At 45.7% G+C, this 26,796-nt stretch overlaps 1 protein-coding gene across 2 annotated transcripts; it reads left to right on the top strand.

Moving 5' to 3' along the window:
- The first annotated feature begins 3,158 nt into the window (after positions 1–3,158).
- On the top strand, positions 3,159–26,761 carry RAD54B (RAD54 homolog B). Of its 2 annotated transcripts, none has more exons than XM_073550390.1 (12): positions 3,159–3,322; positions 11,328–11,600; positions 12,282–12,444; positions 14,520–14,745; positions 15,399–15,606; positions 16,594–16,733; positions 17,950–18,240; positions 18,323–18,489; positions 20,786–21,047; positions 22,435–22,501; positions 24,712–24,912; positions 25,119–26,761. In XM_073550390.1, exons 1-12 carry the CDS (start codon positions 3,298–3,300, stop codon positions 25,304–25,306), a joined length of 2,211 nt encoding a protein of 736 aa, XP_073406491.1. In that variant the 5' UTR covers positions 3,159–3,297; the 3' UTR covers positions 25,307–26,761. The 2 variants fall into 2 exon arrangements, with proteins under 2 accessions (XP_073406491.1, XP_073406492.1); XM_073550391.1 differs by having other exon boundaries at positions 18,326–18,489.
- Positions 26,762–26,796: the final 35 nt, after the last annotated feature.

The raw sequence follows: 26,796 nt of genomic DNA on the forward strand, positions 1-26,796 counted from the left end.
ATGCCAGAATAATGAGAGAGAGAGAATATAAGGCATTTTTATTACTTACTGCAAAGTCTAAAGTTTACATACATTTCATTAGTATTTGGTGCCATTCCCCTTAAACTGAATGACTTGGGTCAAGCGTTTGGGATCTCCTTCCACAAGCTTCTCACGATAGTTGATCAGAATTTGGGCTCATTCCTCCTGACAAAACTGGTGTAACTGATCCAGGTTTGTAGGTCGCCTTGCTCGCATCGGCCTTTTCAGCTTTTCCCATACATTTTCAATAGGATTGAGATCAGGGCTTTGTAATGGCCGCTCCAAAACATTGACTTTGTTATCCTTAAGCCAGGTTGTTACCATTTTGGCAGTATGCGTCAGGTCATTGTCATTTGGAAGACCCATTTACGCCCAAGCTTTAATTTTTCTGGCTGATGTCTCGAGATATTGCTTCAGTATTGCCACATAATCTTCTTTTCTCATTATGCCATCTATTTTGTGAAGTGCACCAGTCCCTCCTGCAGCAAAACAACCCCATAACATGATGCTGCCTCCCCCGTGTTTCACAGTTGGGATGTTGTTCTTAGGCTTCTGAGCTTCTCCCTTTTTCCTCCAAACGTAACAATGGTCATTATGCCCAAAAAGTAAAATTTTAGTTTCATCAGACCACAGGACATGTCTCCAAAAATTAAGGTATTTGTTCCTGTGTGCATTTGCAAACATTAATCTGGCTTTTTTATGTTTCTTTTGGAGTAATGGCTTCTTCCTGGCCTTCCATGTTGACTTGATACAGTACTTATTTCACTGTGGATATTGACACAATCTTACCAGCTTCCGCCATCATCTTCACAAGGTCTTTTGCTTTTGTCGTTGGGTTGATATGCTCATGTCAGACCAAAGCACGTTCATCTCTGGGACATAGAACCCATCTCCTTCCTGAGCGATATGATGGCTGTACATTCCTATCATGTTTGTACTTGCGTATAATTGTACAGTTGAACGAGGCACCTCTGGTATCATGAAATTGCACCCAAGGATGAGCCAGACTTGTGCAAGTCCAAAATTCTCTTCATGATATCTTGTCTGATTTCTTTAGACTTTCCTGTGATGCTACACAAAGAAGCAGTGTGTTTCAGGTGTGCATTAAAATACATCCACAGGTGTGTCTCTAATTAACTCTGTTGTTGCCAAATAATCAGAAGCTTCCAAACACGACGTCATTATATAGGCAGTCCAGAATTGTTTAAAGGCATAGTAATCTTGGTGTATGTAAGCTTTTAACTTTTAAAAATGCCTTAACATTTTTTTCTCTCATTCTGGCATTTGGGAAATATTAATAATTATGGTAATCCTAATTGACCTAAAACAGGAAAGGTTTATTCTGATTTCATGTCACAGATTGAGAAAAACATTCAAATGTGTCTTTTTATATAGTGTATGGAAACTTCCAGATTCAACTCTGTATGTATATATGTATGTGTGCTTATGTATATGTGTGTGTATGTATATATAATATATAAATATGTGTGTAATATATATATTATGGACACATGCTTGATTTGTTTGTATTCTAAGTTTTATCATCGTCTATAGTACTGTGTACTTAAAATTGCACATTTGGTCTTCCAAGCTGATTCTTCTCTTTTCCATTAGGTCTATGACATCACGTGAATAAAAACTGACTATGGATCCTTCTAAGCTCTATGTAGAAACAAAGTCTCTTCCCTGTACGAGTCACTGCAAAAGTCCCTGGCAGGGAGAGGACAAGAGACTTCTTGTTTCTACATAGGGCATAGAAAAGAGAAGAATTAGCTGGGTAAAAAGGCAAAATGAGCAAGTTCACAGAGCTGTATAATATGGTGATTGCAATATATTAAGAATACAGATGAGCGATCCTGAACTGTAAATTTTGAGGTTCATAGACACCCGGTGTCCGGTGCTGAATTCCGAACACGGTCTTATCTTTTTAGTCCGTTTTAGTGTTCAGAGTTCTGGAGGGAGAGAGTGATTCTCTGGGGTACTCCGCTTCCTTTGACCTCCCCTGAGCCCTTACTATGACCATTTTACAGCACCAGAGTTCGTGTCCCCATATGGGATTCAGGTTCAAGATCGGGTAGAGTTCTGGTACCTGAACCGAACTTTGGACGAACAGTGGTCCGCTCATCCCTAATTAAGAGGTTAAAAATGTAGGCTTAGGGAGTGCTTCTTTTAAGGTGGTGGTTATCATGGGGGTTGTGAAGAGATTATCTTCCACCAGATGTCCAAACAGATAAAATGGATTTTCTTGCCCCCATTTGAGAAGAGCCCATCCAGCAACATTTAGACAGCAAAATAGAAATATACAAACATGATCAGAGGTAAAACAATAGGGGAGGTCCAAAAGTAATGTTGTGGCCTAATATTTACTAGAGACAGTCCTATGGACATATAGAAACAGACATCATTGGAAAAGTGGCGGCCCGTAGAGAGAATTGCATATCCGGCGATATCAAGAAGAGTAAAGGTTCATTTGAAGGTGCAGAGAATCCTACGAACGCTTGTTCCCGGCTATCAGGCCATGTAGTGATGCCAACAATCTTACCAAAAAGATTGGATGGCAAAATGGGAGATGGGATTGTTTATGCTGACATATAAATCTTCGTTACACCATACGATGTGCTGCCGATAACACGGTTGTTGTGCTACAGGTAACATGATGCTGTACGGGGACAGAACATTTGCATTGGTATCATTATTCGCCAAGGGTCTTGGCCCTAAATGCCGATAGGATATAGCCCTTTAATCCACTTTAATGACATAGTCAATCTTTGGCAAAATCATGACTTACCCAATCAAGGAGCTGAAGAGCGTGGAAAACAGCACTTTAGATGGACCCAAAGGGCTAAAGCTTGAGCTAATGCAGGAAACGGGGAGGACATCTTCAAAAATTAATCGGGGGCTGGGTGGGATAGAGCGATGTTGCATTTTTTCCCTCATTTTTCATCCACCCTGGTGATTGAGCATCTGCGATACGTGAGTCTCGTCGTAATTGGACAAGAGCCATTGATATTCTGTGCTGTAACATTGCCTGTGTAAATCTGTCCTTATACTGACCGTTCTCAGTTGATAACTACGGAGCCTATTATTTTCTTAGGTTTTACAGCTCCTCTCCGAGTGACAAATCCGGTTACAGACCATAGAAGTGAGGAGGAAGAGCCGAGCTGCCCGGCTAAGTACTTCAGTGTGGTCTGGTGCAAAGCGTCCAAGAAAAAGCACAAGAAATGGGAGGGAGATGCAGTTCTCATTACTAGAGGGAGATCGGTGACATTAAAGGACATGGAGGGCAAAGATATTGGAAAAGGTAGTGCGACTTTTGATTTTCTTACATATATTTTTCTCATTTTTTAAAGTAGAATCATAGAATGTTAGAGTTGGAAGGGACCTCCGGCCGGGGTCATTGTGTCCAACCCCTGCTTAATGCAGGATTCACTAAACCATCTCACACAGATGTCTGTCCAGCCTCTGTTTGAAGACTTCCATTGAAGGAGAGCGCACCACCTCTCATAGCAGCCTGTTCCACTTATTGATGACTCTCAATGTCAAATATTTTTTCTCCTATGCCTCATTGGGGGACACAGACAGTGGGTGTTATGCTGCTGGCCTCTAGGAGGACACTAAGTAAACCAAAAAAAAGTTAGCTCCTCCCCTGCAGTATACACCCTCTCGCTGGCTGAGTTCTTTGCTTAGTGTCTGTAGGAGGCACTTGGGTCTGGTTTCAGACCCCACCGTTTTTTTTTTATTTTTGAATTTTCTGTAAATTTTTATTTTTTAATTAACGGAGTGAAGGGGGCGACGGTTCCTTTCTACGGCCCGCTCTCTCCCGAACCAACAGCAGGCAAGCACGCGGCGTATACCTCCCCGTACACTTTCCTGAGACGAATGGGGCTGATTCCTCTGACGATGGTTCCCTTACGGTCGGTACTCCACGGATACGAGGGCAAGCGCAACAGACGAAGCACAAGAGTGCATGGAGAAGGACTTGAGCAGCGCTTTTTCAGATGCCCTCAATCAGCCCCAGAGCTCTCCATCCCCCTACCACAGGGTGGATTGATTGAGCGATACCTCTTTAAGACCTTCTCCAGCTCTGCTACATCGCCCGGAGGATGAGAGACAGCTGGAAGACCCTGGACAGCGACGACCTGCCTCAGCACAGGAATGGAGGTATGGGGTTGTGTCCTGCCCCCTGGAGAAGCGCTGGCTTTACGTCAGCGGCGGTGCACCGGTGCCCCATCGCTGCTCCCCCCGCTCTCGGGTAGGCCAAAAATTTAGTCCCCGGCTTTTCCGGCCTGCTAGGCCGCAATTTGAATGGCACCGCCCACTAGCGCCGTCCCCAGCGCCTACCGTGAGTAGGCCAAAAATGTAGTCCCCGTTTTTTCCGGCCTACTAGGCCGCAATTTGAATAGCGCCACCCGCGCTAACGTCGCCGCCCCCTCCTCTTGGCGCCTCTCATTACTTACGAGACGCACAATTCTAATCTCAGGGGCTATGTCTTCAGCTGCCGTTAACCCTTTCAGGAGCGCTATGCCTCAATCTAATAAGGCTAAACGGGCTGCTAAGAAGCACTCTGCGTTTTTTACCGTGTGTACTACTTGCAAGTCTGCCTTACCCAGTGCACAGACTAATCCGTTATGCACGGACTGTGCCCCAACGCCCGCTGCTGCTGACTGGCCACCTGCGTTAGTACCCCTGAGTGGGCTGCGTCCCTGTCACAGTCGGTGGAGTCTCTGACCCAGGCTATATTCTCCCTCCGGGAGGACTCTAAGTCAGAAAGCGTTCTTACCTCCCGAGGAGGGCTCTGGCGTCGGCCGGGAACCGTTCATCAGCAGGGGCCATAGTCGTCCAAGGGATGGTCAGGTCTCTAGAAAGCGGACCCATAACGCGTCCCCTTGTCACGGTCGCGCCTCAGCATCGGCAACTCCTGTCTCTCGCTCGCCCTCTCCTGAGGTTCACAGCGAGCACAACTCTGAATTCGAATCTGACACGTCAGCCCCTCAGAATCCCCCAAGTGATCAAGAGTCGCTTGATTCTCTTATAGAATCAGTCAACAGGATTCTGAAGTTGAATGAGGAAAATGTTCCCGCTCCAGCACATCCTATCTCATTTATGAAAACCTAGCGTGTGCGCAGGTTATTTACCAGCCGTCCAGAAACATAGGGATCGGCCACATAAGCAGTTCACAGGGCAAAAGTCTACTCAGGCTAAATTCCCTTTTCATCCAGACCTAATGTATGATTGGTTACAGTCCCCTCCGGTGGACCCTCCTGTATCGCGTCTTGCTTCTAAAACGCTCCTATCTGTTTTTGAGGTTTCCTCAGTCTGAAACACTTCCGATCGTCAAATTGACTACCTTGCCCATTCAGTTTTTTTGAAGCTTCAGGAGCAGTGTTTTTTTCCATCTTTCGCGTCAATTTCGGTCACTAAGGCAATGGCCGCTTGGGCAGAAGTCTTGATTACTTTCTTCCAGGGCACCAATCTTCCTCCGGAGGCAACCACTGTCGCCAGGCAGATAATTCACTCAGCGGACTTTGTAGTAGACGCTTCTTTTGATGCCGCCAATTGCGCGGCTCAAACTGCCGCTAATGCGATCTCCATTAGAAGAGCCCTATGGCTCCGCGGCTGGCGGGCGGATGCCACACCTAAAAGATCGTTGACTTCTCTCCCCTTTCAAACGGGGTCGTCTTTTTGGAGACAAACTGGACCAGCTCTTTTCTGATACTACCGGGGGAAAAAGAAAATTCCTTCCTCAACAAAAGGGGCTGTTCGGCCATTTCGCAACCAACAGCCGACGCGTTTTCTATCTCGCAACAATTCCGGTTGGTCCTGCTCTACCTTCTCTTCCGGATCAGGTCGGTCCCTGTGCGGAGACAGAGGCTCCCAGGTCTCATACAGACCTAACCGCTCTTGGAAACCCAGGCCTAGGGCTTCTGGATCTAGGGGAGCCAGATCTCATAGATCTACCCAATGACGACAAGTGGGTCAGGGAGCTGGTGTCCTCCGGATACAAGATAGAATTTTCTTTTCCCCCTCCAACTCTGTTTTTCCTTTCCTCTCCCCCCAAGAAAAAGACAAGAGCCTTCCTTCGGGCTGCTCTGCTAAGGGACAGAGTCATCATTCCGGTCCCTCATCACGAAAGGTTCAGGGGATTTTATTCAAACCTTTTTGTGGTTCCAAAAAAGGACGGGATGATGCGACCCATTCTGAATCTCAAACTATTAAATCAGTTTGTCAAGGTACGGCAATTCCGAATGGAATCTCTCCGATCAGCTGTCGCTTCCATGGAAAAAGGAGCGTTCCTAGCATCCATCAACATCAAGGACGCTTACCTTCACATTCCGATCTGCCCATCCCATCAGCAGTTCCTGCGTTTTGCAATTCACGAGGAACACTTCCAGTTCGTTGCCTTGCCCTTCGGACTCGCCACCGCCCCCAGGGTCTTTACCAAGGTCATGGCGGCTGTCATGGCCATTCTCCACTCTTGGGGAGTGGTGTCGTTACCGTATCTGGACGACCTGCTCATCAAGGGTCCGTCCCTTCCAGCCTGCGAGGAATCCATGGATAACAGTCAATACACTTTCTCGCCTGGGGTGGAAGATAAACTTCGAAAAGTCTTTCCCAAAACCGGCTCAGCAGATTTCCCTTTTAGGAATGATCTTGGACACTTCCCGCGGGTTGGTCATTTTCCCTCCAGGAGAGACCCAAGCCTTAAAACAGGCAGCGTGGACTCTTTCCAGACTGGTTTCTCACTCCATTCGTTTCAGCGTGAGAGTTCTCGGAAAGATGGTGGCAGCGATGGAATCAGTTCCATTTGCACAGTTCCACCTCCGTCCCTTACAACACGCGTTGCTGTTAGCTTGAGACAAGAACCCGTTCTCCCTGGACCGTCGAATCCCTCTGTCCCTGTGGGTCAGGCAAGCCCTCAGGTGGTGGACACTGAGGTCCTCCCTGAATCAAGGGAGGTCTTTTCTCCCAGTAAGATGGTTGGTAGTAACCACCGACGCAAATCTCCTCGGCTGGGGTGCAGTCTTTTGTCGCCACACGGCACAGGGTCATTGGTCAACCCGAGAGTCATGTCTCCCCATCAACATTTTGGAGATACGAGCGATCAGATTAGCTCTACGGAGTTTCCACCATCTCCTTGCAGGTCACCCAATCAGGATCCAATCCGACAATGCCACGGCTGTAGCGTATATCAACCGCCAGGGAGGTACCCAGAGCAGGTTGGCTGTGCACGAAGTGAGTCACATCCTCCATTGGGCCGAGCGTAGAAAATTGGGTAGATTTTCTCAGTTGCCAAGGCATTGCCTCGGGGAAGTGGTCTCTTCATCCGGAAGTCTTTCAGCAGATTTGTCATCGTTGGGGGACTCTGGATGTGGATCTCATGGCCTCAAGACTAAACAACAAGGTTCCTCGATTCATTGCCCGACTGCGCGATCCATACGCCATCGGAGCAGACACCCTAGTTCTGCCATGGCACCGGTTTCGGCTCCCGTACATCTTCCCTTGCTACCGAGGGTCATCAAAAAGATCAGAGCGGAGGGGAGTACCAGTAATCCTAGTCGCGCCAGATTGGCCGCGCCGAGCATGGTATGCAAAACTAAGACAACTAGTCGCCGACGTCCCCTGGCGACTTCCAGATCGCATGGATCTACACTCACAGGACCTGATTTACCACCAGAACTCCGGGGCCCTCTCTTTGACGACGTGGCTGTTGAATCCTGGATTTTAGCACAGGCTGGGTTCTCTCACGACGTGATTTCCACCATGATTAGTGCTAGGAAGCCTGTGTCCATGTGCATCTATCACCACACCTGGAAAACCTTCTTTTCGTGGTGCAAGGATCATGGTCGATCACCTCTGGTGTTTTTCCATTCCGGCCATATTGGAATTCCTTCAATCTGGATTAAAATCAGGCCTCGCGGTTAGCTCGTTCAAGGGCCAAATTTCGGCCTTGTCAGTGTCCTGCCGTTCTCCGTTCCTGAATTTTCATCAGGAAAAGGTAGTTCTCAGGACGTCCCCGTCCTTCCTGCCGAAGGTTGTCTCCTCTTTCCATCTCAACGAGAAAATTGTTTTGCCTTCCTTTTTTCTGGTGCCAGTCCATCGCATTGAGAAGGCCCTCCACACCCTGGATGTGGTTAGGGCGCTGAGACGGTACATCTCTTGGACGGCTCCCTTCCACAAGTCAGATGCCCTGTTCATGCTTCCAGAGGGGCATAGGAATGGTCTAGCCGTGTCAAAAGCAACGCTAGCCAGGTGGATTCGCTTGGTGATTCAGGAATCCTACCGTGTCAGAAACGCGCCTGTCCCAGCAGGGATTAAGGCACACTCTACCTGGTCAGTGGGCGCCTTTTCGGCCATTCGGCACCAGGCCTCAGCAAAACAGGTCTGCAAGGTGGCGACTTGGTCCAGTCTGCATACTTTTTATAAAATATTACCAAATTCATTCTCAGGCCTGTCCGCAAGGCTGAGACTTGATCCAGCATGCATACCTTTGCAAACATTGCCTACTTCATTCTCAGGCCTCTGCGGATGCAGCTCTCTGCAGACGCAGCCTGCAATCGGCAGTACCTCAGTGTTGACTCAGTGGTACATGGGGTAATAGCAGATGTATGCTCCCCACCCAGGGACTGCTTTAGGACGTCCCACTGTCTCTGTGTCCCCCAATGAGGCGTATTAGAAATAGGGATTTTTGTGTACTCACCGTAAAATCCTTTTCTCCGAGCCAATCATTGGGAGACACAGCACCCAACCTGTTTAGCCTATTGGCTCACTGTAGCAGTCTTAGGCTTTGACTTGGTTATGGTTATTGTTGACTGTTTATGCTCCTACTACTTTTTCACCGAACTGGAGAAATCTCAGCCAGCGAGAGGGTATATACTGCAGGGGAGGAGTTAACTTTTTTCTGGTTTACTAAGTGTCCTACTAGTGGCCATCAGCATAACACCCACTGTCTCTGTGTCACCCAATGATTGGCTCGGAGAAAAGGATTTTACGGTGAGTACACAAAAATCCCTATTTCTAATCTGTGTCTCCTCCATTCAGTTTCATTCCATTGCTTCTCATGTTTCCATGTGAAAATGAGAATAAGGATGATCGCTCTACACGGTGACAGCCCTTCAGATATTTGTAGACAGCTATTAAGTCTCCTCATAGTCTTCTTTTTTATAAGCTAAACATTCCCAGATCCTTTATCTGTTCCTGGTAGGACATACTTTGCAGTTCGCTCACCATTCTGGTAGCTCTTCTCTGTACTTACAGATTTTCAATGTGTTTTTTTAATGTGGCGCCCAGATCTGGACACAGTAAGAAAAATTGTTTAAAAGAACATACAGTAAGTATCTCCATTTCTGAGATACCCTGTAAGGTGATTGGGGTGGAAAAATGCTGCTAAATAAGAATGTTTTAAAAAATAGAATGGTTTAATATTTTATTTTTGCCAAAATGCAAAATGAATGAAGAAAAAGAGAAATAAAAATCAAATTATTGTGTCACCGTCCTTCGCCTTCATTATAGAAGCACTTCTCCCATCCCAAGTTTTCATCTTCTTAATATATTGAGATCATATTACGTAGCACTGTGTACTTACTATTGCTAATTTTGCCTTTCTACCCAGATAATTCTCCTCCTTCCCATTAGGTCTATGACATCAATTGATTAAAAACTGACTAGCTGAATCCTTCTAAGCTCTATGTAGAAACAGGAGGTCAATTTTCTCTGCATGAGTCACTGCAAAAGTCCCTGGCAAGGGGAAGAGGGAGCAGCTGGGTCAGGAGAAGAAAAGGGAGATGATTAATGCAGGGAAAAGAGACTTCTTGTTTCTACATAGAGCAGAGAAAAGATCTGGGTAGAAAGGAAAAATGAGCAATTGTAAGAATACAATGGCACTGAGAAGTCTAGCAGAGTGCTAGCGGATACAATAGTGTTTTAAAGAAAACTACAGCAAATGATCCATCATCGGATCAGAGTTTCTGCCTCTACTTTGTTTCTCTGATGGGGCAGTAAAATCCAAGTTCTCTTTAAGGCTATGTGCCCACGGTGCGTGTTAAAACGCACACCAAAAACCGGACTCCTTCCCAGAAATCGCGCGTTTTTTTTCCGCGCGATTTCACCGCGATTATGATTGCGATTTTGCCGTGATTTTCACGTGCGATATTCAAGCACTTTCCAAGCGATTTGAAGCATCGCTTGGAAAGTGATTGACAGGTTGGTCACCTTCGTCAAACATAGTGTTTGACAAGTGTGACCAGGTTTTTACTATTGAGGCCGCCTATGCGGCCTCAATAGTAAAAGAATGTTAAAATTCTAAAAAAAATAAAAAAATCGGGGTATATTTACCTTCCGACGTCCCGCGCTGCCATCCCATGCCTCAGCGTTCCCAGTAATGCCTTGCGAGACCTGTGATGACGTAGTCTCGCGTTACCATAGCGATCTCGCGAGACCACGTCATCACTGGACCGTGCCGCAAGGCATTACTGGGAACGCTTAGGCCGGGAATGCAGCACGGGACGCCGGAAGGTAAATATACACCGATTTTTTTATTTTTTATTCTTTTTTTTTACAGGGGTATGGTACCCAGGGCCTGGAGGACAGTCTCCTCTCCTCCACACCGTGGGTACCAACCGCACATGAGACGCTTAACTTCCTGCATGGTGGGCATAGCCACATGCGGGAAGTAAGCGATTCTCATGCATTCCTATGGGTGCGGAATCGCGGCAATTCTTTGCGATTCCGCACAAAAGAATGAGCATGCTGCGATTTTTTTCCGCGATGCGATTCCGCCGCGGAAAAAAGCACAGCATGTGCGGAATACCATAGGAATGCATGGGGGGCGTTCTGTACACGATTTTTAAACGTTTTCGCGCAGAAAATCGCGGTAAAAAACGCTTAAAAATCGCTACGTGGGCACACAGCCTTAAGGGTAATTCCTGTCTCATAAGGTGATGGTATATTGCTTGGACATGCCCTTACTCTATGAACAGTCATCTTGGACTCCTACTCGTCCTTAGATTGAAAGGGACAAAGTTGAAGTGCTGCTTTCCCTTCTAAGTTTCCCGTGCACAGCGTTAATCCGGTGCATCAATAAGCCATCACATTATAAGAGAGGAGGTCCCCTTTAATGCTGGCCAAACCTAGTTTGGCGTAGCCATAAGTAGGTGATTGACTGTGATTGTGGCGGAAGAACCATGGACTTGTTGGATAAATAATCTCCCACTGCAGACTTGTAGGTTGATGATGGAGACACTCTGGTCTAGAAAGCGCGCCGTCACCTGTGTTGTATCCCTACATGTGTGTGGGTTTCTTCTTCACAGGGTCGGGATACAAGCTGAAGGACCTGGAAAGCTTGGATGAAGGCCACACATTGATGATTGGTGGAAAGGAGATTGAGGTGATGGGTACGATCTCGGCAGAAGATTTCACCAGCGGCAGGTGCTTTCACTCAGCAGTAATGGCGTCCACACAGACTCCTTCAGATCACGTCCCAATAAAACCCTTCACCAACCCAGTGAAAGACAGAAGCAAGGAGACCAACACCTCCAGAGACCTCCAATACTGCAAACCTCGCCACGACCCCAGCACACCAAGTACTCCTTTCTAAAACCTCCTATTTGCAGTTGTTCTGTGGGGATATTTTTTTTTTTATTACATAAATCCATGTATTTAGGGTTAAAAGTATTTTTTTCCAATTGGGTTTCATTAAAAATGTTGCACAATTTGGCTCTTACAGGCTCTTTATTTCCTGCCGCATTCAGCTTTGATCTGGTCAAAGAAGCAAGAAACTCTGCTATTGAACGATGACCATGAGCTCACTGACAAATTCTCAGTTAACTCATTCTGCAGCTATCAATAGAGAGCGCAGCACAGAGGCTGTAGAAGGCAAACATGCAATTTTTTTTTTTTTTAATGAAACCCAATTAGAAAAATTATATTAAGCCACCAAAAATACATGCATCTAAAGGGAATCTGTCAGCAGTTTTTTTGCTATGTAATCCGAGAGCAGCATAATGGAGGGTCAGAGATGTACATCTGAGATAGTCCTCAAATTGTACATAAAACTAAAGAAAAAAATCTCTGCAGCAGATTTCACTCCAGATCCTGCAGATTTTGCCTTCGGATTTGCCACCGCTTTGACCTTGGGTATTGCCATTGTGGCCTTTCCACCACATGTGAACATACACAAAGCTGAATTCTGTTTTCAACATTTTTTCTTCTTCCTCTGAGTACATTGTCACTATCTTGTTTTTTTTTGTGTTTTTTTTTTTAAGACTCCATAGTAATGCCAAGACCATCGAAATATCACCAGCAAGTGTTCAATAAGCCCGGCTGTACTGTTGTAGACGTGGTAGTGGATCCATACCTGGCAGTCCATCTACGACCCCATCAGAAGGAAGGGATTCTGTTTCTTTATGAGTGTGTAATGGGCATGAGGTAGGAAAGAAAGTTTATTATAATAAGGGGACTGTCCCACTCTGGTCGGGAGATTGTGGTCCAATCTCGCTCCGATCTATATGGTCGTCTGACTGTACCCTAAGGACGATCCGCTGTCAATCAAAATACCGGTGGCTCTGTAGACAGTGGATGGCGGGCAGGTCGAGCATTCTCACCTCTGCTCCATTATGGATGTGCCTGTAGAGCCCTGTTGAGATTGCTGGGTTGGGGGATCCCAGTGGGTTGGACCCCCCATCGATCAGGATTTTATCGTTAGGTGGTGACTTTGGGAGTAACCCTATAATCTTTGATTACAAGCACATATTCTACAAATATGAATGATGTTGCGCTATTCATTATTCTTTTCAGGCTTTTTTTTTAAGTAAACGTTTTGTTTTTAGGCATTAGGCATTTTTGCGCCAAATTCATTATGGCTTTTGGACCTTTTTTATTTTGTTCAGCCCTTGTCATTTTGTAGGTTTGCTTTGACCATGTGAGTTCAGTTTTCGTTATCCAGATATTTTTGGACAATTCATCTTTTGAGGGTTTTTTTTTTTTTAGTTTTTTTTTGAAATGTCGCTAAAGTTTTTGCACAATTCTGCTTCAGTCACCCTAGTGGATCACAAATTGGGTCTAGTTATTTTTATTTTTTCGCTAAGGGGGGATTTTCTGCAGTAATATTACCATTTTTAAGGGGTTGTCCATCTTAGAGGATATTTTTGTTCCTAACTTAAATGCATTTATGGTAACTGGGGCTAAATATCATTTTTGTAATTGGGTTTCAGTAAAGATTTTGCATCGTTTGCCTTCCTTAGCCTTTTGTAAAATGGTCACTAATTGTCTCTCTGCTGGGATCCTCTGCGGACAGCTGTAATTTGAATTCATTGAATTCAGTGGGTTGTGTGTAATGCATGAAATGATAGGTCCTCCAGAGAGTGGGAAACAACCTCTATTATGGTGCCAAGATGATACTGACCAGAGGACCCCTGTGTCTACATAAAGGGGTTGTCCAGGTTTGGGACTCGTGTGCAGTCTTGGGACTGTGTGACTGCAGACTTGTGAATTTTCAATGTGCGCGCTGTTAGGAATCGTCAGCGCTGGAAACTGACAGTCATGTGACCGCGAGTATGCAATTTGCATACTTCAGACCACATTCCGACTAGACATGCGCACGTCTAGTCTGCACATGATCGCATACTTGCCGTCACGGGTGACTGGCCCAGTGTGACACGAACCAACGATTGGTTGGTCACCAAAGAACACAGCAACACAACGCCGAGGGAATAGGGGAGAGGGAGGGCCTGACATTAGGGAATCAGAGATGGTCACCTCCTGAGCTCCAACCTGAGCCTGTCCCTGATCTCACCTAACACCCTATGCAGGTCCTTCCCCCTGCCGACGGCGGGATACCTCGTCCCTAAACTGTCACCTTAAATTGCCCTCGCTAATTCACTGGACGCTAGCCTAGCCACTACTGATAAGAAACACAGGGGGAGGGGAACAGACCCAGAAGGGACTAGGTAACAAAAATACAGCACTTGGCTTATATGCAGCGCTGCAAACCTCCACACCGCAGATGGCAAAGCAACAGGACTCTGAACACCAAACGTGGTAGACACCAGAGAGCTGCTCCTGCTAGGTTGGTCTCCAGAAAGGACCTGTATCACCAACAGTCAGCTGATGCATCAGGTGACCTTTTAAAGGATGTGGGAGTGGTCACCAAACATCAGCAAACCCAGCAGCACTGCAAATACACCAGCGGGGGGAAAAAAAACTTCATTAACCCCCAATGGCCTGAAAGGAAAAACGTTTTTTAAACTGAGAGGAGCCAGAGCTGCCACATATCCAAACATGGATCGTGACACTTGCAGTCATGCGCTAGGAGCCGGCATCAGAGAATCCTGACAGTGCAGGCTGTGAAAATTCACAAGTCTGCAGTCACATAGGGTGACTGCAGTCTTGAACTCCAAGCATAGACAACCCTTGTAAGTAAGAGATCCCAACAAGAGTATATAATTTTAATATTCTCAAAATTGGACAACCCTTTAGTAATCACACTTTTTTTTTTTATTTAGAGTCAGTGGCCAATTTGGAGCCATCCTCGCTGATGAGATGGGCTTAGGAAAAACCCTTCAGTGTATCTGCTTGATCTGGACTCTTCTACGTCAAGGTCCCTATGGAGGAAAACCAGTCCTGAAGAAGGCTCTGATTGTTACCCCAGGGAGCCTGGTGAAGAACTGGAGGAAAGAATTTCAGAAGTGGTTGGGAATAGAGAGAATGAGAGTGTTTGCAGTGGATCAGGTACTACCCGTACCATACTTTATAAACAAGCCGACTTTTACAGTCCATGATGCTTTTCATAAACAAAAATTGACTTAAAAATCTTGCAGATGATGAGTCAGGCTCCAGGGCTTTCTGTGGAAACCATACTTCGTTCTGTGCAGTCGCTCAGGCAGTAGCACCCTAAGGCTGGGTTCCCACTGCGTTGTTGTCATGTGTTTAACTCATCGGTTACTAAGCGGCACTAGCGCTATGTAACGGATGCGTTAACGCACCCATTGTCCGCCATTATAGTAATGCATCCTAACGATGCGATGATGCGTTACTTTGTGACGCACCCGAGAACTTCGGTCTATCGCGTTTTCGGGTGCGTTAGGTCTAACGCACAGCGAGCGGACGCGTTCGCTGTGCATAGACCTGTATTGCTAACGCATGGTAACAAAATGCTACCATGCGTTAGCGGATACGTTAGCGCTAGGGGTAAAAAAGATGTCAAAAATGACATCAGCGTTAGCGCATCCGTTTAATGGATCCGATAAACGGATGCCCCTAACGCAATGTGAACCTAGCCTAAGACGTTGCCCTTTATTTTTAGCTTTGCTCTTGAGGATTAGCGAAAAATCAGAAGCCCTTTCTCCTTTGTGCAGTGATACACTGTGTATCCTTCTCCCTAGGATCACAAAGTGGAGGAGTTCCTTGGGTCTCCTTTGTATCCGGTGCTCATCATCAGCTACGAGATGTTATTACGCTCTCTGGAACAATTACAGAACCTGAGCTTCGACCTCATCATCTGTGATGAAGGCCATCGTCTAAAGAACAGCTCTATAAAGACGACTTCAGCGCTCAGCAGCTTGTCCTGCGGCAGAAGGATCATCCTGTCTGGTAGATTTTTTTTTTTATATATATTTACTAGGAAAGGGCATTATTAGCAATTTCCTAATGTCTCGCTGTCCGCTTTTTGACATTCCACGTGGACATTTGTGTGTCGTCGTCGTACAATAATCACCTGTTGGACTGGATCCACGAGATCTAGAGCTCCTGCTTATGTTATTGGCTCTACGTTTTGGATCATACGGGGGAGCTACTATACAGGGGACATTTGGGAGAAGCTTTCCTTCATTATGCTGGTAGGATATTCCTTTGATCTGAAAACACAAGTCAGCATAGGATAATAAAACCCACTGATTACACCCCCCCAAAAAGAAAAAAGTTACTATCCCTAACTCCTTTAAACGTATAGATAAATGTTAAATAATCGACGACATTTTATTGATAGCAAATTGGTTGTTCGAATCTGTTAAAAAGAAACTAAAACATCAAGATAGAAATAGCCTATAGAAAAGGCAGACTCCCAGATGGAGCTTTTCAAGTGAAACGTGCAGTAGGTCCCTAGCTAACTTTATGGCTGTATTACTGTGTTAACTCTTCTTTGTCTACTTGAAGGGGTGCAAGCTGCCTTTTTTTCTCTGTTTTCAGCTTTTCTGGCAGGCTTATTTTGTGTCCCCACACATGTTTGTGCAATCGATTATTGCCTTACATCCCTTGGCTTTACTTTATTTGCTATACTATTTCTTGATAGCAAGCAAATATATATTTGTGTTTGCTTTATGTGTTGCCTTTCTATGGTTCTGTGGGCCAGTACATTTACATGGCATAGGCATCACATTCAGCCCTACACCTTCGTAGTAGCAGTTGTTTTGGCCATATTACTTGTTACCCTTTTTTTTTTTTCTCAATGTCTGAATTGCATTTTTAAAGACTTAACGGGGAAAGACGCCTCATCTTTATATTTTTCTTTAAGGATTTATCATTTCCAGTGCCGAATATAAATAGGTTTACAGATTTGTAATGCTCTTTGCTTTCTCGCAGGCACTCCGGTCCAGAACGACCTCCAGGAGTTTTATGCATTGATTGACTTCGTAAATCCAGGAATTCTCGGCTCTCTATCCACTTACAGAAAAATATACGAAGAACCAATAATTAGATCCCGGGAGCCTTCAGCAGATAAAGTGCGTAGAGTCTGATCTTGGCTTCTCATAACGGCATATAACCCTCCATATCACATATAGCAAAGGACAACTCGTCTAGATGCCGTTCATTATTGTTAGAAGGTTTAGTCCATATTATCTTTCTTGGATTGGGGAAAATGTCTGCTTTACCCCCAAATACAGTACTATTTTTGTCCATAGTCTGTGTCCAATCTTGTACATCCGTCCCATTCCCATGTAAGATACAGACCTCTGTCGGAGGCGATTTGCAGGGCTCCCATCCAGCATACTGATCAGGCCACTGGGCCACGGTCCTGTGAATTTATTCACTCCTCTCTAACTTTTCCATATCACTATCAGTAATAAATAACAAAAATCTTGCAATTTTCACACTGGCCACTGGGCCTAATACTAGACTCTCACTTCCTGTTCTGTACAGATTACTTTTCAGCAGTCTCATTACCATAACAGACAGGATTAGGGTCCCGTTACACTAAACGACGCACCAGCGAACCCGACAACGGTACGACCTGGTCAGGATCGCTGGTGCGTTGCTACATGATTGCTGGTGAGTTCTCAAACAGACAAACTCACCAGCGATCAGGACCAGCGAGGACGCTTGTAGCTAGGGTAAATAGCGGGTAACTAAGCGTGCGGCGCTTAGTTACCAACTGTTTACCTTGGATACCAGCTCCCAGCATGAGCATGCTGGTATCCAGGGTACACAGTGGCTAACTAAGGGACGCGCGCGCTTAGTTACCTGCTATTTACCCCGGACACCAGCATCTGCTGTATGGCGCTGGGAGCTCGCTGATCGTTGGTCTCCAGCTGCCACACGCAGCGATGCCTGCTGGCCAGCGGGAGACCGACGATCAAAAAATGGCCCAGGACATTCCTGCACGATCAGCAATACCTGGCGATACCCTGATAAACAGCGAGATCACAAAATCGGTGACGCATCAGTGATCTCGTTAGCGATCTCGCTTGGTGTGAAGTACCATTTATAATGACAGGTCACACCTTTATGTATAGTAGATAACTCAGAATCCACTATTCACGATAGGTGATGTCATATGTCACCTCCTAGAGAGCTCTCTTCCTATATTGTTGGTGGACCTTCTAACAAAAAGTGCTTGTACGTAGCAGAAAACTCCTCTTAAAGTTCGGGTAAAGGATTTGTTTGTTTTTTTTTCAAATGGATTAACACTGTATTTTCTTTAATAATTTTTCCTCTTAGGAAGAAAAGAAATTGGGAGATGAAAGAGCCACAGAACTTGGACGTTTAACGGGTCTGTTCGTTCTCCGAAGAACCCAGGAGGTCATTAATAAATTTCTTCCTCCGAAGATTGAAAGTATTGTTTTCTGCAAACCCCATATGTTCCAGCTGGATCTTTACAAAAAGCTCCTGAGCTCCTGTCTTGTTAGGCGTTGTTTGCAGGGCTCAGGAGAGGGTAGTCCTCACCTCGTGTGTATCGGGGCACTGAAGAAACTCTGCAACCACCCAAGTCTGCTCTATAAAACCATCCAGGTCAGCGTGAGTTATTCAGGATTTATAGAGCTTAGATATTTATGCATCATTTCTAATATCTGTCGTTTCATTCTTCTTTCAGCAGAAAAGCTGCAGTGTGGGCGGTGAAGAGCAGAGCTTCTACGAGACTTTAGCTGAACTCTTTCCCCAGGATTATAGCATTAGCACAGATTTGGAGTCTGAATCTGGAAAGCTGCAGGTTTTAGTAAAATTATTATATGCCATAAGAGAGCAGAGTCCCTCGGAGAGGTGAGCGCCATGCTGTTTGTTAGCAGTTTGGTAATGAGAACCCCACTGTATCAGAGGGAATGTGTGCCACCTAATCTCAGAGCACCATAATGTAGAGCCAGAGACGCTGATCCAAGCAATGCATCCCTTTCTGGGCTGCTTAGTGTAGTTTTGAAAAAAATCACAGATTTATCAGCAGGAGATTATCACTAGAGGACTAGTAAACCTACTGCCATGTAGTTCTCCATATTCATGGTCTCTGTCCAGCCCTGCCACTATCACAGATTGGTAGCTTCACAAAGTGCATAGGCAGAAAGGAGCCAGTCAGTGGGCGGGGATGTACAGAGCACAGCATTCAGAGAACTGCTAGATCTGCAGCAGAAAAAAATGATTTTATCAAAACTGCAGCAAGCAGCCCTGTAAGTGACACATTGCTGGAATCCGGTTCTATGTCACTACTTTATGCTGCAAAAATTAGGTGACCGATTCCCTTTAAGGACACTTCTGTGTCCCCTTAAAAAATGCGAAAATACACACACATATACAGTGTATATGTGTGTGTGTGTGTGTGTATATATATATATAATATATTTTCATGGATGCTGTGCCTGTACCCATGAGATCAGTGACAGGAGCTGGTTTTAATCAAATAGTCGGACTCCTGATGAAACAGTGGTGATTGGTGTGAGCTTCAGGCCCTGCGGTATAACCCATTAGATGCTACGGCTGATAGTGACTGCTGCATCTAAATGGTAAGACAAAGGGGGCTCCCATCCGCAACACAATGGCGGAGGTGGCAATGTGATTTCAAGGCATCTGGGGCCCCATCAATGGTCCACTTACCAGCCATCTCAGTGCTCCTGGTAGACGCTGCCAGGTTTTCAGCTCGATCTCGTGCCATGGCGACTTGATGGATGAACGATCTGTAGGAAGATCGATCTTGTGCAAGCCTAGGTAGGTCCACCAGGGTCTTCTCCACTATTCTGACCTAGGGCCGCATCTTCCAGCACTATATCAAATTCCTTTAATTGTCCTCTCTTATCAAGTTTTCTTTGCATATTATTATTATTTATTTTAAATATAGCACCATTAATTCCATGGTGCTGTACATGAGAAGGGGGGGTTACATACAAAGTTATAGATATCGTTAACGGTAAACAAATTTACAATGACAGACTGGTGCAGAGGGGAGAGGACCCTGTCCTTGCGGACTTACATTCTACGGGATAGTGGGGAAGAGACAGAAGGTCGGGGGTGGTGATGCGGCAGAATGGTTATTGCAGGCTGTAAGCTTTCCTGAACAGATGGGTATTCAGGTTCCGTTTGAAGGATCCGAGGGTGGTGGATAATCGGACGTGTCGAGGCATGGAGTTCAAGAGGATAGGGGATATTCGGGAGAAATCTTGGAGGCGGTTGTGTGAGGAACGAATAATTGTGGAGGAGAGTAGGAGGTCTTGGGAGGATCGAAGATTACGTGAGGGAAGATATTGTGAGATTAGTTCAGAGATATAGGGAGGGGAAAGGTTGTGGATGGCTTTCTAGGTCAGTGTTAACAGTGTGAACTGGATTCGTTGGGGAATTGGGAGCCAATGGAGGGATTTGCAGAGGGGAGAGACAGGGGAGGAGAGAGGTGGATTAGTTGGGCAGCAGAGTTGAGGACAGACTGGAGTGGTGCAAGAGAGTTAGCAGGGAGGCCACAGAGGAGAGTGTTGCAGTAGTCAAGGCTGGAGATGATGAGGGCATGTACAAGAGTTTTAATAGATTGAGGACTGAGGAAGGGACAGATTCTGGAAATATTTTTGAGTTGGAGTTTTGAGTTGCATAATACGGAAGTAAATTGATGTGCGTCTCATCAGATGGGGTAGTGAGATCCAGAGTATGGGGGATGTACAGGTGGGTTTGGAAGACAAGAGGATAGAAAGAAGGAAGTCTTGTGAGAACCGGACATTATGTCTGGGAACATACCAGGAGTTTAAGGCAGAGGTATTTGGCAGAGCTGGTCGTGGACAGTCCTGAGTATAACTGCCAGCATTTCTGGATTAATTACATGGCCGATTGAGGTGATTGGCAGACGGGAGACTGGAGCAAAGTGTCAGTAAAACACGGTAGGCCACGGAGAGGGATGTTGTAGTAGTCTACATGGGAGATGATGAGGGCATATTGAACCAAACACTGGATCTGGGAAATGTTTTTAAGGCGAAGGTGGTGAGGGTTTGGACATGTGGGGTGATGGATCGGATGGATCAGGAGGCAGCACAGAGCCTCTACGTTATGGCTGGATTACATCAGATTAATCTGTGGTCTCTTGTATTTGCAGAGTTGTCCTGGTCTCCAATTATACTCAGACCTTAAATATATTACAAGATATGTGTCAGCATCATGGATACAAGTGCACCAGACTGGACGGACAGACGCCGGTCACACACAGACAGCAAATAGTGGACGCCTTTAACAGCAAGTATTCGCCAGACTTCATCTTCCTACTTAGCTCCAAAGCGGGCGGCGTGGGGCTGAACCTGATCGGAGGCAGCCATTTAATCCTATACGACATCGACTGGAATCCGGCCAATGATATACAGGTTTGGACAATTGATATCATCCAGCTCTTTATTTTTTAACTCTGTATTATCCCTTTGGACTTTTAGGCCAACGAGCGTGGACACGATGTAGAAACTTTCCGCAGGTCTCCGGACCCAAACACAACATCCTCGTAGACTTATAAATGCAATTACGTTTTTTTTGTTTTTGTTTTTTTACATGCATTCTTCCAGGCTTCCCATAGAAACCGATAGAGGAATAAAATGCACCAAAAAGCAGAGTTACCGGCAACTTTGAACACACTGTGGCCGTGAGCTTTCAGGGAATCGCATCCTCTTTGCTTTAACTGTTAAACCCAGCAGATTTTCGCCCCATAAAACTCCGGGGAACGTGGTCTCAAGTTTATTCAGCCCCCACTGCTTTCTATGTGAAGGCACCAAAGACTCTGCTGCATCCTGTGATCTTACACTTTCCTGCTTTACAAGTTCCCTGAATGGCAAATTCTACCAGAAACTGGATCACGGGGTGCAGCACTGTATGTGACATCCATGAATCCTGAAATGGCAAATCCTGTCTGTATCTGTAGGTGAAGCGTCCTGTATAATTGTGGAGTTATACCGACTTCTACCACCAGGAGTCGCTGTTCTCCTTTCCTTCTGGACTGGGTTGTGCGCACACTGTCCGCCATCCTGTCCTCACTCATATTGCTTGTCTATATCTGTGCACGCAACAATTTCCCTTAGGTTTTGTGCCCATAATGAGTTTTTGATGCTGCATGTTTTTAAAATCTCCATGTGAGTGGGATTTACAGCAAAAAAAAAGACAAAAACGTGATAAAAACACAATGAAAAAAACCGCCAGTAATCTAAATGATCCAAGAGTCGCCAAATATTGCGGGAATGAAAGCTTAGCGACACTTAAAGAAACTCTGCAGGCAAAAAGTATACGCTGTTCTCTATCTCCAGCTGGCAGATGACGCCAGGATTCAATGTCCAGAGGGCACTGGCTACTCCTCCAAGTGATAGAAGGATGCTCTTTAGCGCCACCCATTGGAGGTAGCCACATTAGAAGTCAATGGCCCTGATTCATCAGTTGCGTTTTTGGGTAATTCCTTTTTTTTTCGAAAAGTCTCAAATGTGGAATTTGCCAAAAACGTTGGGAAAACAAACCTAAAAAATGACAAGGGCTGAAAAAGACTATAGTAAAGTGGCCAGAATGAAACTGGCACCAAGATAAAAATGTCTTAAAATGAAGGCACAAAGACAGTGATTAATCGGGGCCAATGTCCGACCGAGTCTTATCCTAAAGGAAGAGCGGTTGTTCTCCTGGAGACGCCAGGTTGGCAGAAAGTCAGTCAGTGACATTAGTGTTAGTGTTTTATAAATCGGATTGTAAAAAAATGTGGAAATTTTGTCTTTTCTGTTCCAGGCAATGGCTCGTGTATGGCGGGATGGTCAGCAGCGCACGGTCCATATATATAGGCTCTTGACCACAGGTACAAATGTACATATATGTGTGGCCAAACGTGTTTGCTCTGCTCTTGATTATACACCTACAGCAGAGTCCACACATGTAATACTGTATCCAAATGTGGCCGGATCACTCTTCACGACTGATATGTAAGGTGACACAGGGGCTGCCCTGATACTCTGCTCACATAGGGGGCAGCCCTGGTAATCTTGTCATATAGGTGGGCAGCCCTGGTACTCTGGTCACATAGGTGGGGAGCCCTGTTACTTTGGTTACATAGGGGGCTGCCCTGGTAATCTGGTCACATAGGAGGGCAGCCCTGGTAATCTGGTCACATAGGGAGCAGCTCTGGTAATCTGGTCACATAGGAGGGCAGCCCTGGTAATCTGGTCACATAGGAGGGCAGCCCTGGTAATCTGGTCACATAGGAGGGCAGCCCTGGTAATCTGTCACATAGGGAGCAGCTCTGGTAATCTGGTCACATAGGAGGGTAGCCCTGGTAACCTGGTCACATAGGAGGGTAGCCCTGGTAACCTGGTCACATAGGAGGGTAGCCCTGGTAATCTGGTCACATAGGAGGGTAGCCCTGGTAATCTGGTCACATAGGAGGGCAGCCCTGGTAATCTGGTCACATAGGAGGGCAGCCCTGGTAATCTGGTCACATAGGAGGGCAGCCCTGGTAATCTGGTCACATAGGAGGGCAGCCCTGGTAATCTGGTCACATAGGAGGGCAGCCCTGGTAATCTGTCACATAGGGAGCAGCTCTGGTAATCTGGTCACATAGGAGGGTAGCCCTGGTAACCTGGTCACATAGGAGGGTAGCCCTGGTAACCTGGTCACATAGGAGCGTAGCCCTGGTAATCTGGTCACATAGGAGGGTAGCCCTGGTAATCTGGTCACATAGGAGGGTAGCCCTGGTAATCTGGTCACATAGGAGGGCAGCCCTGGTACTCTGGTCACATAGGGGGCAGCCCTGGTAATCTGGTCACATAGGAGGGCAGCCCTGGTACTCTGGTTACATAGGGGGCTGCCCTGGTAATCTGGTCACATAGGGGGCACCCCTGATCATCTTGGTCACATGTGGAGTGTATTTCCCCAAATCATTCAAAAAATATTTGCCCTATGTGAATGTCTTCAATGATTTCAAGAAATGTGTATATCCCTTCCTGATACCTTTAAAAAAAAAAAAAAAAAATCTGTTGATTGATGACCCCTGAAGATCACTCCGGTTTATTGCTGTTATCTAATCTAAATCGCTCGGTTCCAGGTGAGGACTAGGGTTGGAAGTTCAATAACATCACTAAACTTCCAAGATTTGTCCGCTGTTCTGTAGCTCCAGCATATTCCACAGAACTCGCCCTACACATCGGCCCGTCCCCAATAGAGCTCACAATCTAATTTCCCTCCCCCATCACTTTGGGGCTTATATATCCAGCTAAAAGCTGAAGAACAACTTGATTCAGATTTATTATGTGATTAGACACTTCTTGTGCCTTGTCTGATGCTTGCTTTACCGTTTTCCATGCTCTATTTCTACTTGTCAATTTTATTCCATAGTTTTTACAGATCTCCGATTGTTGTCATACAATTAGAATCTTGAATGGCCATTGTCATTTCAATAAACTTTGCCTAAAATATTTGCATAAGAGAATATAAGAAACTTTGCGATATATCTCAAGAAAGCTGCTGCTTTCTCCACTTATGAGCCTCTTCTCTCTGTCTCCTGAACTCATCATCCACTCTGGAAAACCAGTCAAAGCAAGATGGAATTTGAGCTTAGTGAAAGATCAGATTATAGCTTTTATTAAACTCCGCGGAGAGGGGAGGAGTGAGGAGCACTCAGCACAGTGAGAAACCAGGCAGACACTGGCAAATCGAGCTGCAGCAGCTGGCAAAAACCTATTTCACACCAGTGCTGGATTCACAGCCACATAGCTCAGTATCGCGTATAATGTCCTCCTCGTTTCTGCTGATTGTGCCTGCACGCTACAGAGAAAGAAAACCAGAAATCCATCTGTGTTGGAGACATTAAGGAGCCAATCTCCTTCCACCAGCTCAGAGAGAACTGAAAATTAGGCACAGAAATTGCTGATGAATAATTGGTGATAATGCAGGATACAGAAATGACCAGAACTGGTGTTATTCTTATGTGCAGACACGATGCCTTTGTGAGTCATTGTTAAGTACACAGATGTCCATGTGGTCCTTTATGTGTCACATCTATTCTGATTGCAGGAACTCTAGAGGAGAAGATCTATCAGAGGCAGATCAGTAAGCAAGGTCTCTCTGGGGCAGTGGTTGATTTGGTCAAGAAATCGGAACATATTCGCTTTTCTCTGGATGAACTCCGAGATCTGTTCACCCTGCATGAAGACTCGGACTGTGTAACCCACGACCTGCTGGGATGTGACTGCACACAAAGCAAGCGCCTGCCAGGTGATGCCAATATTACCGGGACGTGATGTATGGTCGTGCACTTATAGACTACTGACTATTCATTCCCTTTAGATCTTCCTCCCCTGGGACTGATGCTCATTGACAGAGCTCACAAGATGCCGCGCTCACTTGTTTTACCAGTACCTTGTTTTCTTATCCTCACTTTAGATTTTTATCATCTCTTCATTTATTGCTTTTCATTTCAGACGATGGTAAAGAAAATAATTTCAAAGCCAGAAGCTGTCACCTCGGCCAGAAGACAGAGAAGAATATTTCCATGTCTGAACTGATGCAGTGGAAACACTTTTCCATGCAGCAGGACTGTGGTGACCCGTTTCTCCAGCCAGGCCGGGAATACATGTCTTTTGTCTTCCATAACACGACAAACTGCTAGAAGCTGATAAAGAGTGCGCTGTGGCAGGCGACTAGGAACCCCACCAACATAGACAGAAAACTGTGAAGGGGATACAGCCGTGGTCCCTTCATTCTACGGTTCCGTGGAGGTCTCAATTGCCAGAAGCCGTGGTCCCTTCATTCTACGGTTCCGTGGAGGTCTCAATTGCCAGAAGCCGTGGTCCCTTCATTCTACGGTTCCGTGGAGGTCTCAATTGCCAGAAGCCGTGGTCCCTTCATTCTACGGTTCCATGGAGGTCTCAATTGCCAGAAGCCGTGGTCCCTTCATTCTCTGGTTCCATAGATGTCTCATATGCCAGAAACCACGGTTCCTTCATTCTCCGGTTTCGTGGATGTCTCATATGCCAGAAACCATGGTTCCTTCATTCTCCTGTTCCATGGATATCTCGTATTTGTGAAGCAATGGTCCCTTCATTCTCTGGTTCCTTGGTTGTCCCATATGCCAGAATCCATGGTTCTTTCATTCTTAGCCTCCATAGATGTCTCATAGGTCAGACACCCAGCATTAAAGGGGCTGCTTACAAACAAACCAAGTATTTCTTACAGTCCTCGGGTTAAGTGCTGTGTTTGTGCCGCTGCCCTGGGTCTCTGTTGTTTGGCTGCAGTGATGTCAGCAAGTCAGTAGTGCTGCAGCCAATCAGTCACCCTACTTGGGCAGAACTGCTGAGTCCAAAGATTGTCAGCAGTGTTCTCGATGTGACATCATTGCTGCAGACAAACAGAGCCAGGCAGCAGCAGAGAGCTGGGGTGGCTCCGGGAACCAAAAGTAATACTGTGTTTTGTTTTTTTATCGCTACTGCCACCTATGAAAGAAAGTTTTCTTAGAGGGACTAACCCCTTATACCATCACTTCATCACTGGCTAAGATGGAAATACCCATTTAATGTCTGGTGTGTAGTGCTTTAAAAAATAAGGGCCCCCTGACTTCTGTCTGGTAACCAAGCAGGCGGCATGTAGGAGAAGAGAAGTGCCTCCTCATGGCTCTATGGTGAAGTCTGTAGACGTTGGCTCGGCCCTATTTATCTGTATGATGCCGCCCATGTGTACACTGAATGTGTGTGGGATTTATTATATGCGCTCAGCATATGGATCACTACAGTGGAGGGTTGTTATATAGTGGAAACCTCCAAAAGACCACCGCTATGTCTCTCCTATACTATGTATTCTGAGCGCCTGCTTGTAGCGGACCACCCTTCTAGAAGACCCGTTTTCAATGTGTTTTGTAAAGGGTCATTCTGACGCATTGCTTGGATATTGCCATAGCTTATGATCAGTAGTGGTAGACTCTCCGGCCCCCCCAACCACTCCTGAGAATATATACCCATTTCCAGGACACATTAAATGTCTGGTGTTTTGTTTTTTTTCCATAGCAGATGATTCCATTGATTTCCTTTCTGAACATATTGTACATTTTTAATAAAATCAATGTTAACAATTTGTCTTTTTTTTTTTTTTTTTTTTTTTTGCTTC

This window comes from Dendrobates tinctorius, unplaced genomic scaffold, assembly GCF_039654945.1.
Source record: "Dendrobates tinctorius isolate UK_male_01 unplaced genomic scaffold, ASM3965494v1 ptg000165l, whole genome shotgun sequence".
Classification (NCBI taxonomy): Eukaryota; Metazoa; Chordata; class Amphibia; order Anura; family Dendrobatidae; genus Dendrobates; species Dendrobates tinctorius.

Bases quoted from the DNA above. Each gene is read 5' to 3' on its own strand.
- RAD54B (XM_073550390.1), top strand. From the start codon at position 3,298: ATGGAGGGCAAAGATATTGGAAAAG. The intron at 21,048-22,434 runs GTTTGGACAATT...TTTCTGTTCCAG, and splicing joins ATCCGGCCAATGATATACAG to GCAATGGCTCGTGTATGGCG. The intron at 24,913-25,118 runs GTGATGCCAATA...TTTTCATTTCAG, and splicing joins ACAAAGCAAGCGCCTGCCAG to ACGATGGTAAAGAAAATAAT.